This window comes from Zootoca vivipara, chromosome Z (assembly GCF_963506605.1).
Source record: "Zootoca vivipara chromosome Z, rZooViv1.1, whole genome shotgun sequence".
NCBI classification, from domain to species: domain Eukaryota; kingdom Metazoa; phylum Chordata; class Lepidosauria; order Squamata; family Lacertidae; genus Zootoca; species Zootoca vivipara.
The window spans coordinates 33863238-33878550 of NC_083294.1; the positions used below are offsets into that span (position 1 = coordinate 33863238).

Sequence of the window (15313 nt, forward strand, 5' to 3'; positions counted from 1 at the left end):
GAAGATTTGACAGAAATGACTTTCCTGCTTGGGATGATGAAACTTCTAACCTTGGTCCTGTCTCATTATTGAAACATGAACTGAAAGGGATTTGGTTAGCCCCGCAATAATCTCTGCCACTGTTCATGTAAATCATTCATGTTAAGGTAGGGAAAGTGGGAGGTGGCAGTGGGTGTTTTGAACATACCTGAACCTTTTGTGAGGACTTGAACCAAGTGTTTGCAAAGACCCAAACATTCTGCAAAATGCTTAGATGCTTGTGGAGTCACAGTCCTCCTTGGGTCAAACTTCAGGATACTATTGGATTCTTAAAGGCAACTCCATATTACCTTTCTCCAGGTCAGATTGTTCAGAGAGACCTGAATTGTGATTGCCAACATAACATGATGTTAATGGCCCTCTGTCATTCTCCTCTCCTTCCCATACGTGACATTCTGAGACAGTCCAGAAGTTCTGTTGATGTCAGCTAGGTAGTGCCTTAAAAGCATCAGAAACTAGGACTGGATTTAGGATAAAATTGGAAGGGCCATAGATCAGTGCTGTTTTTTATTTAAGAAGTCTCAGTTTCAATACCCAATATCTCCAGATTGAGAGATCCTTGACTGAAGCCCTGGAAAGCTGTTGCCAGTTAATACAGGGGAGCTTCCTATGTTCCTTAACAGGAATCTGTGCTTTGATAGCAAAACAGTCAGATATATTCTCACCCCACTACTTTTGAGCAGCAGTGATCATCTAGTTCTCTATTGTCAACTCTTAATGGCAGTAGCACCCCATCACCGACAGTGTCTTTCCTATAACCTGCTATAGTATCTTTTTGATGACAGAGGACAAGGACCTGACACCTTTTGTATGCAAAGAAAAAAGTATGCTCTAGTACTGAGATCCAGTCCATCTGATTCATCTGCCACTGGAATTTGCCTAGGGCAGAATATTCATTTGACAACACTGAGTTCCCATTTGACCCAATACCCCCTTACTGCAACCAGAAAATCCTCTTTCTACAATCTTGAAAATCTTTTAGAAATCTGCAATGGTAATAACAATACGATAATACAGTACACCCCAATAGAGCACATGGACTTTTAGAGTTCCTCTTTAGGCAGGAAAATATATTGGCCTTTTAGTTTAGGGATATAGTATTTTGAGCTAAAGAAGGAGTTAGCAAGTGTATCCTATTCCTGACTATTGCTGGCTCTGATCTTGTGCACATTTGGTTCTGGCTTGGAACTTCCAGAGAAACTGTGACTGCTGGTGTTGATAAAGAAAAAAGCAGCAGCAGGAGGAAGACTGATGGATTCTCAAATAAAATTTGCATTCATCCTCTCAGAGCAGGATGCAGATTTCTGGGCTACAAGCAGCCACTAGATAAACAAATAAAGTGGGAATATCATTGCTTTATCCAACATACAGTTTTGTAAGAAAGTGCACAATCTGCCCCTGGGCCTAGGCATTTTCTTCCCAGTGTTCACCTTTCTACACATTTAAATGCTTAACTGGCCTGCTCTGACTCAGATCCCTGCAGGCTGTGATAAAGCTTTATTAGTTTCATCTGGATTTCACTGCAACATAATCAGAATCATATTAACAAATGCTCTTGTCACCGCAGTATAAATCTTGCATCACATTCTATTATATCTCAGGACTGGGGGAGGACATGCCTTGCCTACAGCTTGTATTTGAGATGAATAAATCTTTGCCCATTCATCACCACCTTCAAGCAAGGACACAAACTTTAACTGATTTTGGTCAGTAGATTAGTCAACTAAAGCTTTAGGTGCTGCCGATTAATCAGTGAGTCTGGACACTGTGCCATTGTGGAGACCAAAGAAAACCCCTGGCTCCTCCTGCTTTGTTCCACATTTAATGAAAATAATTAGCCCATTAACTGCTATCCAAGCAATTACTCCATCACACTTTTTATTTAGTATATGTCATGCATGGTGCTGCCATTTTTGCCGTGATTTGCAAAGTCAAATCGTTTTAAGGGAGGCCTGAACAAGGACTTAGCAACACCATTTCTTTCATACGATCTATGTCTCTGAACTTTGGGGTAGCCTCTGGGGGTGAAGAAGTTGAAACAGGGAGCATTTTCGCATTTGGTGGACATTTACATAGAAATAAGTTATTTTAGCTCATATCCTCTTTTAAATTTTTCCATGCCAGATTGGATGTTTCTTTTTTATCGAGATAAAACACCATTAAAAAAAAACCAGGCTAATTTTGGTGTGACAGAATTGTTGTTAGTGATAGACAGGATGGAAATAAATGCATGATACATCTCTGATTTATTTGCCCTTATGCTCTGCTTTCTAATTTCTGCTGATGGAGATAACTGCTAGCTGTATAATGAAATGTTAGCAAACCATAAGACACTTGAAAAATTTAAAAAAATGTCCATCAGTGGACTGGCCTCCCTGCTAGGTTCATATTTATTTTGCCAATGTGAATCCAGCCCACTGTCAAAGTTCACAGGAAAATGACATCCTTGTTTGAGATGCAGTATCTCTGATTACTCCATTTGCAAGAATATAGCAGTTGTCATCCAGTGATATTCATATCAGTAAAAGAGGTGATGTTCAAAATCATTTATTTATTTTCATATGGAAAAAATGAAGCACATGAGCATTAACCAATCATGGTCGAAGTTGTAGAATCTAGCAGATGAACCCAGTTCCTAATGATTTCTTTTTTACTTTACACTTAGATAACCATGGCATGATTTCAGTCATGACTGAAGTTGCATCTGCACTATACATTTAAAGCAGTTTCATACCACTTTAAGCAGTCATGTCTTACAAGACCCCTATTGCCTTCACAGTGCTACAATTCCCAGAGTTCCATGGGAAGATAGATTTACTGTTAAACCACTCTTGGAACTATAGCTCAGTGATGGGAATAGAGATCTATCCATTCGCTGCATCCTTTACAATTCCCAGAATTCCTTGGGAAATCCTATGACAGCTTAAAGTGATGATGCTTTAAACATCAAGTGGAACTGTGGTCTCTGGGCTGCCACTTTAACTTAAACGTGAGAGGAGAATGAAATCCCTTCAAGTTGGCCTCCTCTTTCCTAACCACACGCTACTTTCTCTCTGGGCTCATGGGCAGCTCTGGAACTGCTCCTTCTTGGCCAGTGCCTGGCTGGCTTATGAACAGCTGGCTACAGACTTAATAAAAACTACACTCCTTAACCAAATACGTTTGGTATATCCAGGCTTCCTGGCAGGAGAGGAAATGACTGCCTGTGGCAAATAGAGGTGGACAATTTTCTCAATTTTCCTACCTTAACTTCAGTTCTCTGGATTTCCACATCAGTTTGTGATTTATTTATTTTTAAGTTCTCAGCAGCATTTTAGTGCAGATTTCTCCCAATATACACACATTTGTGTATGCAGCTTTGACTAAAAACAACAAAACATTCTGCAAAGATATTTCCTTTCTGCACTTTTGTTTGCTTTTTTCACTTATATTAGAATTTTGTGTGTGTGTGTATGTGTGTGTGTGTGTGTGCAAACTTTACCATACTGTATGCATTTTTGTACACATTATTACTTGGCTGGAGAACTGCATTGCAAAATTCAGAGAAGTGTGAATTGTAAAGGATGGCTGTGTTTCAAGTTTGTGTATTGTTTTGGAACTTGTAAATTAGGTTACTTGAAACTGAAACCAATTGTTTCCCCCACTCCTGTTGTCTTGGCTTTCTTTCCTACCACCTAACCTCAAGCTTTGGCTCTGCTGCTGAGGCAACAGGTGGGTATTTAAAAATTTAACCGTTCAAATTTTTAAACCATCCTTCCTCACACGAATTCCCATTTTGGTCTAGCAGGTATTGGCATGCATATCCTGTGTTCTGATGGGCTAGCTGGTCAGCCAGAATCGGTGTCCTCTAATCAATGGGTGGGGAACCTTTCCCAGCCCAAGGCCCACATTCCCTTCAGGGCAACAAGTGGTGGGCCAAGCCCAAGTCAAAAGTGGCATACCCTACAATGTCCTGATTTTCCAGGGATGGCCCCAGCTTCCGTTTTGATCCTGGAATGCCCTTATTTCTCCCGCCAGCACTGAGCTCGGGGAGGGGGATGAACCAGGGCTTGTCCTGAGCAACAGCGATGGTGGTAGTAGTGGCTGCAAGGCAGCATCTCATTGCTGGCCTCCTCACCTGGGCAGCTTGTAGTGGCTTCTGGAAAGCAGGCAAGGAGGAGAAGAGGGTGCCGACGGTGAGAGCCAGCTCTGCATAAGGCACTGGCTCTGAGAGGCAGGCAGGGGGCAGGGCTGCCCTGGGTGGGAAGAAAGGGAGAGTGGAGTTCAAGGAGTCTTTATTTTTTTAATGCTTTTGTGTCCGCATCTAATCTTGTGCCTTTATAAAATGTATTTATTGGTGTGTGCGTGTTTTATTCTTTTTGTAAACCTACCAAAGAATAAAATAATAATAAAATAAGAATTAAGGGGTTTCCTCAGGATGGTGGAGGGCATGTATGCTGTGTCCTGCTGGTGCAGTGGTAATGACACTCACCCTTCTCCTGTTAGGAAATGTTCATGGGAAGAGGGAAGAGGACAAGAAATGGGTTTGGGGAAGGGTCAGTTGGGGGAGAATTAGAAATGTCACTATTTTCATCTGAGGAATGTTGGAGGGTATGAAGTGAGTGGAGCAATGAATAAAATGTTGTGCCTTTGTACAGTAAGTTAGTTTCTACACACACACACGAGAGAGAGAGAGAGAGAGAGAGAGAGAGAGAGAGAGAGAGAGAGAGAGAGAGAGACTTGTCTTGATCCTCCGTCCATCACTGCAGAAGTCATTATAGGCAAAAAGCACTAAAGGAGAGTGTAAAAGGAGGTCAGTGAGGGATGTTGCCTTTGAAATACCCCAAGGGCCGGATGGAGAGGCCTGGAGGGCCATATATGCCACTCTCCCCCTGAGGCTTCCCCACTTAATCCTTAATCTCAATGTCTACCACTGCAACAACACTGATGTTGCTGATTTAGGGCACCAACAGCGGCATTGTTTATGTTGACAGAACTATTTTGAGAGAAAAATCCCTTTTGAAATAGACAAAGGTAGAATATGTGTGATTTCATTTTATCTTATGCCACATATTCTATTTTGTGTGGTGTGTTTGCAACCCTCCCCCCCCCTTTTTTTACATGAAACAAGCTTCTCTGAACCACAAGGGTGCCAGCATTGCTAAGCAGCTCATACTTCTGCTTGTTGACACTCTGGGACTAGGATTCCCTTTCTGCAATCAAGGAAAACTATTTGTTATAGCAGCAGTGGAATGAACCCATCTCCAGAAGGACATATAGTTCTGTTTGCAAAGCATGTTTGATTGGCAGCTAGCATAAGTGATTTCACTGTAGAGGTGGAGAGCTTTTTCTTTTCTTTTTTTAATAAGTCAAATGCCTTTCACAAGAGAGACAGTTCTGCTGAATGTCAGTCAAGAGTGTGCAGTGTAGATCAGCCTGCTCTGGTTCAGGAAGCAACTTGAGTTCTGGTGTCTGTCAGTTGTCTCCTCACATTGGTGGTTGGCTACATGGCCCAAGGGTATGAATTAAAAGCTGTATCTTCTCTATCTCTCTCACATATACGTCTAGCATTCTAGTTATCTCTGCCGCGCCAGCTGTCTGTGTAAATAGGACAACCTAATCTAACTACCTATGGCTGTGTGCGCATAGAATGCATTTCATTCACATTTAAATCAAACCCTCCCAAAGAATCCTGGGAATTATGGTTTACCCACACAGAAGTAAGATTCCCAGCATCTGTAACAAATTACAGTTCCCATTATTCTTTTTTGGGGGGGGGCAGATGCTTTAAATGCATGGTGCCTATCTATCATTCATGATGTGCCAGGTCAGTTCATACATGACACAGATGTATGCTTGATCAGGTATACTTCACCAAGCCTTTGGACTCATATGCACAGGAGGAATATTTCAGGATTGTGTGGGAATTATCCTTTACTACTGTTGTTTTGCTGTTATGTTGTTGCTGCTACTGCCATCATCAAGGCATGGCCTGGCATCCCTTACAGGCACCAAACCATCTTTGTTATAATATACGGTAGCTCTCATTGAGTGGTATTTGTTTTGGCAGCAGCATTAAATAAGCCCTGACTCAATGCTATCTCTTCTCCTCCCCCCCATCATCTGAGATAAAATTCCTTGAACCTTATGAACAGAGGGTTGCCCATTTGTCTGGAGGAAAGCAAAGAGCAAGCAAATCCTACTGAATCATATTTTCTAAACCATTTCGTTTTTTGTCAAAAGAATAAGATTGTTCTGTTGCTGTTGAAACTCTGAACCATAATGGGAATATGCCAGGAGTGATTCTGAAGGATATCTCCCTTTCAGCTGAAAAGCTTGATGGCTAAAAAGATTCCCCTGTCCATATGCCCAACCTTCTTTATGGCTTTTTTAAAAATAAAAAATCTTGGCTTCTTGGTAGTTGGCTATGTTTTATTCATGGTGCTTTTAGAACTTTCTTAAAATACCCTCCAGTGATTCCACAATGGAAGGAAATCCAACCCTCTCTTTAAGCGTTTGCTAAACAATGGCAAGAAGCAAGATGGCATGTCTGGGGAACACGGGAAATTTGTAAAAGGACATGTGGAGTTTTGATTTCAACAAACAGTAATAATAATCACCGAGCTGGAACAGGTGTGGAAACAGAAATTTGGAATAAATTTCAAATCATGTCAGAAGTCAGATTTGGATATTTGGTTTTTTCTCCTAAACTATATATTTCTTTTTATTGGTTTTTAACTAAAAATATAAATAGAAAATATAAATCCATAATTAGAGCATCTAAAATATTTCATAGTTACCAAAATAATTGAGATTAGCAGATGTCTACTCAGAGATAGGTCCCACAGAGTTCACTGGCAGTTACTTTGAGGTATGTGTTTATCCAATGCAGCCTAAAATATGTTAATTATTAATAGGGCTGTGCACACCTCCCCAGTTCCCAGGGCCCAATCTGCCTTACCCACATCAGGTTGGGCTGACCTGGGGACCATCTGTCTTGCCCTAGATTCAGCCCTGAATCAATTCATGGGGCTGGCTAAAAACAGGATGGTTCAATTCTGTGGGTTGCTATTCCTAGATGGGAACCTTCCTTGCAGGGAAGGCCCTTACCGAAGAACAACAACCTGCACCCCTCAGGATCAAATCAATCATTTAACAAGCTATCAAGGAGAAATGCATTAGCTATTCCACAAGGATTCAATATTCTTAGGATCACAGTCTGAGTCTAGGTACCACTGCAGCAGGAAGGAAAATGGCGTTTCCATGCACTCTGGCACTCATCATGGTGTTCTGTGTGCCAGAAGCGGTTTAGTCATGTTGGCCATTGTTGTTGTTGTTGTTGTTTAGTCGTTTAGTCGTGTCCGACTCTTCGTGACCCCATGGACCAGAGCATGCCAGGCACTCCTGTCTTCTGCAATTTGGTCAAACTCATGTTAGTAGCTTTGAGAACACTATCCAACCATCTCATCTTCTGTCATTCCCTTCTCCTTGTGCCCTCCATCTTTCCCAGCATCAGGGTCTTTTCCAGGGACTCTTATCTTCTCATGAGGTGGCCAAAGTATTGGAGCCTCAGCTTCACGATCTGTCCTTCCAGGGAGCACTCAGGGCTGATTTCCTTCAGAATGGATAGGTTTGATCTTCTTGCAGTCCATGGGACTCTCAAGAGTCTCCTCCAACACCACAATTCAAAAGCATCAATTCTTCGGCGATCAGCCTTCTTTATGGTCCAGCTCTCACTTCCATACATCACTACTGGGAAAACCATAGCTTTAACTATACGGACCTTTGTCGGCAAGGTGATGTCTCTGCTTTTTAAGATGCTGTCTAGGTTTGTCATTGCTTTTCTCCCAAGAAGCAGGCGTCTTTTAATTTCGTGACTGCTGTCACCATCTGCAGTGATCAAGGAGCCCAAGAAAGTAAAATTTCTCACTGCCTCCATTTCTTCACCTTCTATTTGCCAGGAGGTGATGGGACCAGTGGCCATGATCTTGGTTTTTTTGATGTTGAGCTTCAGACCATATTTTGCGCTCTCCTCTTTCACCCTCATTAAAAGGTTCTTTAATTCCTCCTCACTTTCTGTCATCAAGGTTGTGTCATCTGCATATCTGAGGTTGTTGATATTTCTTCCGGCAATCTTAATTCCGGCTAGGGATTCATCTAGTCCAGCCTTTCGCATGATGAATTCTGCATATAAGTTAAATAAGCAGGGAGACAATATACAACCTTGTCGTACTCCTTTCCCAATTTTGAACCAATCAGTTGTTCCATATCCAGTTCTAACTGTAGCTTCTTGTCCCACATAGAGATTTCTCAGGAGACAGATGAGGTGATCAGGCACTCCCATTTCTTTAAGAACTTGCCATAGTTTGCTGTGGTCGACACAGTCAAAGGCTTTTGCATAGTCAATGAAGCAGAAGTAGACGTTTTTCTGGAACTCTCTAGCTTTCTCCATAATCCAGCACATGTTCGCTATTTGGTCTCTGGTTCCTCTGCCCTTTCGAAATCCAGCTTGCACTTCTGGGAGTTCTCGGTCCACATACTGCCTAAGCCTGCCTTGTAGAATTTTAAGCATAACATTGCTAGCGTGTGAAATGAGCGCAATTGTGCGGTAGTTGGAGCATTCTTTGGCACTGCCCTTCTTTGGAATTGGGATGTAGACTGATCTTCTCCAATCCTCTGGCCATTGCTGAGTTTTCCAAACTTGCTGGCATATTGGGTGTAGCACCTTAACAGCATCATCTTTTAAAATTTTAAATAGTTCAGCTGGAATATCATCACTTCCACTGGCCTTGTTATTAGCAGTGCTTTCTAAGGCCCATTTGACTTCACTCTCCAAGATGTCTGGCTCAAGGTCAGCAACCACACTACCTGGGGTGTACGAGACCTCCATATCTTTCTGGTATAATTCCTCTGTGTATTCTTGCCACCTCTTCTTGATGTCTTCTGCTTATGTTAGGTCCTTACCACTTTTGTCCTTGATTATGGTAATCTTTGTACGAAATGTTCCTTTCATGTCTCCAATTTTCTTGAACAGATCTCTGGTTTCCCCCATTCTATTGTTTTCCTCTATTTCTTTGCATTGCTCATTTAAGAAGACCCTCTTGTCTCTCCTTGCGGTTTTTTGGAAATTGCATTTAGTTTCCTGTATCTTTCCCTTTCTCCCTTGCATTTTGCTTGCCTCCTCTCCTCCGTTATTTGTAAGGCCTCGTTGGACAGCCATTTTGCTTTCTTGCATGTTGGCCATATGACCCAGAAAAGCTATCTGTGGACAAACGCTGGCTGCCTCAGCCTGAAAGAGGAGATGAGTGCCGCATCCCATAGTCAAATTCAACTGGGCTTAACCATTCAGGGATCCTTTACCTTACCTTTACTGTCCAGTTGAGGCTTTTTAGGGAAACAATATTGAAATATACTCGGAGTCAAGAGTGAATTACATGCTCTTTATTCAGCTCATAGTCATCAAGGAGGAGAAGAGAAGACGAATGGCTCTTTTCCCAAAACCATCTGCTTATATACATTATTTACACAATGGGCCTTGCGTGATTGGCTACTTCAGGGCTACACCTGTGGGCCAATTATATTGTGGATTGACTTTTGCCTGCAGCCTGATTGGCTGCTCCTACAGGCCAATCAGGTAGCAGATTCACTTCTGCCAGCCGCCTGATTGGCTGCTCCAGCAGGCCAATCAGGTTGCGGATTCACTTCCACCTGGAGTTGGATTGGGTAGCTCCCGCTGATTCTGAATCCTATTGTTCTAGGATTCAGCTCAGTACATAACACCCCTCCCCTCTAAGTTCCAGTCCTGCCCGGGAAGTTGCATTCGTAGTCCCCAAGGTCTGCTGGCCGCCTCCGTGTGCGTTGTGGCCTGGGGTGTTCCTTGGTCAGGGGTTCTTGTTCTGGCTCGTGTTCCGAGGCTGCTGGCTGTGCCGGGGCTGTCTGGTCTGGCGCCACTGAACCACTAGGTTGTAGCTCTGGTTCCGGTGTCCTTCCAGCCTCGGGGCGCCCCTCTGTGCCTACTGCTTCTGCTTCCTCTGCCCACCCCTCTCGCTCTACAGGCCTCACTGCCCTGCTGTCCCCTTGGGACCCCTCTGTCCCGCTCTCCTCCCGGGTTCCTCCTGGGAATCGTCGCCGTATCTGGTCGCAGTGGCGGCGCCAACATTGCCCCCCTTCCGTTAGTACCTCGTACGACACGGGACCGGTCACCTTGGTGACTGTGGCGGGTACCCATGCTGGGCCTGCCCCAAAATTCTTTGCATACACTGGGTCCTGGGCCACAAATATCCGGGGGTTCCTGCCTTTCCCCACCACTACCTCATCCTGAGCTCTGTCGGGGTGAAGTCGGTCCAGTCTAGTTGCAAGGCGCCGGCCCATTAGTAATTCAGCTGGGCTCCGGCCCGTCGTTGTGCTTGGGGTGCTGTGCTGTGCTAGAAGAAATGCAGCAAGGCGGTATTCCCAGTCCCCTTGTGTCATGCGGCGGAGGCTGTCCTTGGTGGTCCGCACCATGCGCTCCGCTTGGCCATTGGTGGCAGGGTGGAATGGTGCTGAGCGGATGTGGCGGATGGCGTTCTGCGCTGTGAAGGTCTGGAACTCCTCTGACGTGAATGCGGTTCCATTGTCCGAGACGAGGGTGTCAGGGAGCCCGTGGGTCGCAAACAGCTTACGTAGTACCCGGATGGCTGCCGCCGTAGTAGTGGATGGTACCAGTGCGACCTCCAGCCATTTGGTGTAGGAATCCACCACTATGAAGAATGTTTTTCCCTGGAAGGGGCCAGCGAAGTCCACGTGCAAGCGTGACCATGGATGTCGGGCGGACTCCCAGGGCTGGACTGGGGCCCTTGGGGGATCCGGGCGGGATTCTTGGCAGGTCTGGCAGTGTTGGACCCAGGCCTCTATCTCTCTGTCAATCCCCGGCCACCACACATAACTCCTGGCAAGGGCCTTCATCCTCACTACCCCTGGGTGTGTCTCGTGTAGGGCTGTGAGGACCCTTTTGCGGAGGGGCTGGGGAACAACAACCCTGCTTCCCCATAACAGGCACCCCTTGTGGGCCGACAGTTCATGTTTGCGGTTTGTGTAGCCAGCGAATTCTGGCCCGGGGCTGCTGCTGGGCCATCCTCGCCACACCCAGTCCAGGACCCGGGAGATGACCCTATCTTTTGTGGAATGGTGCGCAACTTCTTGTGCCTGAATGGGTCGGTCGGGAAGCAGCTCCAGGGTCATAACCTCTTGCGCAGGCGCTGGGTCGGGGCCTGTTTCTGGTAGTGGTAGCCTGCTGAGGGCGTCTGCGTGGCCCATCGCCTTCCCAGGGCGGTGGATTAGTGCATACTGGTAGCCGGCAAGGAAAATTGACCACCTGAGGACACGTGGAGACAACACTTGGGGGGTCTGCTTCTCAGGGGCAAACAGGCCAAGCAACGGCTTGTGGTCAGTCACTATGGTAAAGGGCCGCCCGTACAAGAAATCATGGAATTTTTTTACGCCCTTCACGATTGCCAGACCCTCCTTGTCAATCTGTGAGTAGTTTCGTTCGGCTGCAGCAAGCGTCTGGGAGAAGTATGCCACCGGCACCTCTCTTCCATCCGGGAGTTGGTGTCCCAGGACAGCGCCGATGCCATAGGGAGAGGCGTCGCATGCCAGCACCACTGGCAGCCTCTCGTCGAAGTGTGCTAAGACCGAGTTCGAGACGAGCAAGTCCTTGACTGCCTGGAATGCGGCCCTTTGTCGCTGGCCCCACACCCAAGGGGCCCTTTTATCTAGGAGTCTGTGTAGGGGCTCCGCTACCGCTGCCTTATGGGGAAGGAAGGCATGGTAAAAGTTCAATAGTCCCAAGAATGACTGAAGTTCGGGCTTGCTCTTGGGCGCTGGGGCCTCACAAATGGCCCGTACCTTGTCACCGGTTGGATGGACCCCTTCTGCGTCCACCTTAAATCCCAGAAAGTCCACCTGCGGCACTCCCAGTAAACACTTTTCCCGCTTCACCTTGAGGCCCGCCGTCTGGAAACGGTGCAGGACGGAGTGGAGGCGGTCCTCAAATTCCTCTGGTGTGGGCCCGGCGATCAGTACATCATCGAAGAAGGGGGTGACACCAGGAATCCCTTTAAGGAGAGAGTCCATTAGATTCTGGAATATGCCTGGTGCCACGCTAACGCCAAATTGCAGCCGCTTTACTCTGAATGCCCCTCTGTGCGTCACAATCGTCTGAGCCTCTGCTGTGGCTTCGTCCACAGGCAACTGTTGATACGCTTGGGCCAAGTCCAGTTTGCCAAAGATTTTTGACCCAGCCAGGGTGGCGAGGACATGGCTGACCACTGGCACTGGGTATGCATGGGCCGTGAGAGCCTTGTTTATGGTGCATTTGTAGTCTGCACAGATGCGGACCGAACCGTTAGGCTTGACGGGTGTGACAATTGGAGTTTCCCAGGGGGCGTTGGGCACCGGCTCCAGCACTCCTTGCTCCACGAGCCGGTCCAATTCCTCGTCTATGCGGGGTTTCAGGGCAAACGGGACCCGGCGGGCCTTGTGCCTGATGGGTCGTACAGCGGGGTCTAGCTGTAGGGCAATGGGGGGTCCTGTATATCGTCCCAATGCCCCATCGAAAACCCCTGGAAACTCTTTGCATATGGCGTCCACGTCCACTTGTAAGCTAGTGCGGTTCACCCCGGTAACGGCTAGCCCCAGAGGTCCAAACCATGCCAGTCCCAGTAAGCTAACGTAGGGGCCCTTAACTACCAGCAAGTCCAATTGTTGCTTTCGCCCTCGATATTGCACCCTGAAGGTCCCCACCCCCATAGTAGGGACCTTACGTTTCTGGAAGTCCCGGAGGGTGAATGGGGCCGGCCTTAGTTTGGGACCCCCATTAGGGCACAGTTCCCTTAATGTTCGGGCCGAGATTATGGATAGAGTTGAACCCGTGTCCAGCTCCATGCGGCATGGGGCTCCCTCTATCTGTACCTCTATATAAATTTTCTCTGTGCTGGGATGGGGCAACTGGAATACCTGGTAGTCCGTGATCTCCGTCGAGTTGCCTTGGTGCATGGTGCCGTGTGACCTGGGGCTCCTGGGTCGGTCATCTGATGCTTGTCGACGGGTGAGTCGAGCCCGACACACCCGGGCGATGTGTCCCAATTTTCTGCACTGCCTGCACTCTGCGTTACGGAAACGACAGGTCCTCCTCTCGTGGTTCTCCCCGCAGCTTGCACAGTTCCCTCCTTCTCGTCGAGGCTGCTGTGGTGTGTGTGCTGCTTGAGTGCGCCGCTGTACTCGGTGTACTTCCTCCCTGTCAGATTCGGATTCTTCGCTGAGGTCTTCTTGGTAGACCCTCGGTTGGGATGGCGGGGCCGGTCGTGCCTCTTGCGTTGACCTCTCGGCGGCTTCGGTTGCCAGGGCTTCCTCCAGAGCAATCTGGAACGTGAGGTCTTTTTTGGCGTAGAGGCGTCGTTGCAACATCTCGTCCCTCAGGCCACCGACGAGGCGGTCACGAAGCATGTTCTCCAATTCTGAGAAGTTGCATAACCGGGCGGCTTGGCGGAGGGAGGTCACAAACCCAGTTATGGTTTCCCCCGGGGCTTGCCGTTTTGCGTAGAAGGCATTTCGGCAAGCTACCACCGAGGGCTGTGGTGAGAAGTGCTCCTTCAGCCGTTCCATTATTGTTTTGTAAGAGACGGTAGCGACATCTCTAGGTGCAAGGAGAGCCCGGGCGATTTCAAACGTCTCCTCTCCACAGACGCTGAAGAATGTCGCCCTCTTCATGGCATCGTTGGTGACTTCTTTCGCTTGCAGGAGGAAGTTGAAACGGGCGGCGTACCCTTCCCAGTCTCCTGATGCTGGTTTGAATGGCGAGAAGCTGCTGTCGGTTGCCATTCTGGGTTCCTTGGGTCCTGGAGCTGAAGCCTGGATGCACGGTGCGATGCAGCGGTGCAGCAGGTGGCGGTGCTGCGGTGCAGTGCGTGGTGGCGGTCAGCTCAGCAGGATCCCACCTTCGTCGCCAGTGAAATATACTCGGAGTCAAGAGTGAATTACATGCTCTTTATTCAGCTCATAGTCATCAAGGAGGAGAAGAGAAGACGAATGGCTCTTTTCCCAAAACCATCTGCTTATATACATTATTTACACAATGGGCCTTGCGTGATTGGCTACTTCAGGGCTACACCTGTGGGCCAATTATATTGTGGATTGACTTTTGCCTGCAGCCTGATTGGCTGCTCCTACAGGCCAATCAGGTAGCAGATTCACTTCTGCCAGCCGCCTGATTGGCTGCTCCAGCAGGCCAATCAGGTTGCGGATTCACTTCCACCTGGAGTTGGATTGGGTAGCTCCCGCTGATTCTGAATCCTATTGTTCTAGGATTCAGCTCAGTACATAACAAATATTATGTGTAAAACTGCTATTTTTTCCCTTCTGTTCCTTTGCCTACCATCATTCAATTCCTCTGTTCTCTGAAAACCACAGCAACAGCTGTCCACACAGGTTGGAGAAAGAGGTCAAAAGAATAGCAATGGAGGGCATTGCCCTATCCTGCTACATTTCATGTAAAGGGACAGGCAGAATTTCTGTGCAAAGTCGTAGCAAAATGTAAAAGAGGGGTAGGGAGTGTGTGACTTTCCATAGGTGGTTTGACTTCAGTTAGTTCCCCAGTCACCATGGCCAATGCCCCCACACCTCAGAGAATGCCTTCTATCTTATGACCTCCCCTCAAACACACACTTGACGTATATTTGCTAAGATCATCTCTCTTGGTTTTGACTTGAACCTGAAGTTTAAACATATTAAATAAATTCTAGTCCTGCCAAGGGGGATGGTAGAAATTTTGTTCAGTTTGTGTTTTAATGGGAATCTACCTAATTCCTGATTCCTGAAACAACACAGAAACTGAAAGGCAGGCATATGTTGAAATTTGCACTTCTTCAATGCAGTTCTTCACCAACACCCCCCAAAATGTACACAAATGTGTATTTGCATAAAAATGCATATAGTCATTGAGTAGCTTACAATCCTCTTTTTTTAAAGGAATAGTAAATTTTTATTTCTAGTTATTCAACCAGTGAGAAAAACTACACAAATAGGCTAGTGCACAATTCATGAAAAGAATCCAGGAGCTAATATGTGCTCCCACAAAACATTAATCAAATAATTACATAGATTGAGAACAGGTTTGAAAATCCAAGTACCTCCATTTTTGTAACTTATCCACAAATGGAAAAGAATGGCTCCATTGATAAACTAAATTGCTCATTACACACAGCTTTGTTGTACATGCAGCCAAGAACGCAGCAGATTCTTCCGTCTGAGTCATAAT

At 46.6% G+C, this 15313-nt stretch overlaps 1 protein-coding gene across 1 annotated transcript; it reads right to left on the reverse strand.

Annotated features, from left to right (window-relative positions):
• Window positions 1-1921: 1921 nt before the first annotated feature.
• LOC132591540 (uncharacterized protein K02A2.6-like) lies at window positions 1922-13296 on the reverse strand. The gene is made up of 4 exons (XM_060270578.1): window positions 10308-13296; window positions 4511-4517; window positions 3981-4274; window positions 1922-2057 (listed from the first exon to the last, which is right to left on the reverse strand). Exons 1-4 carry the CDS (start codon window positions 13051-13053, stop codon window positions 1922-1924), a joined length of 3183 nt encoding a protein of 1060 aa, XP_060126561.1. The 5' UTR covers window positions 13054-13296.
• Between the last annotated feature and the right edge of the window lie 2017 nt (window positions 13297-15313).

Coding starts and splice junctions, on each gene's coding strand:
- LOC132591540 (XM_060270578.1), bottom strand. CDS start 13,053: ATGCACCAAGGCAACTCGACGGAGATCACGGACTACCAGGTATTCCAG. Junction 2,058..3,980: donor GAAAATCAGGACATTGTAGG/GTATGCCACTTT, acceptor CTTCACCCCCAG/AGGCTACCCCAAAGTTCAGA.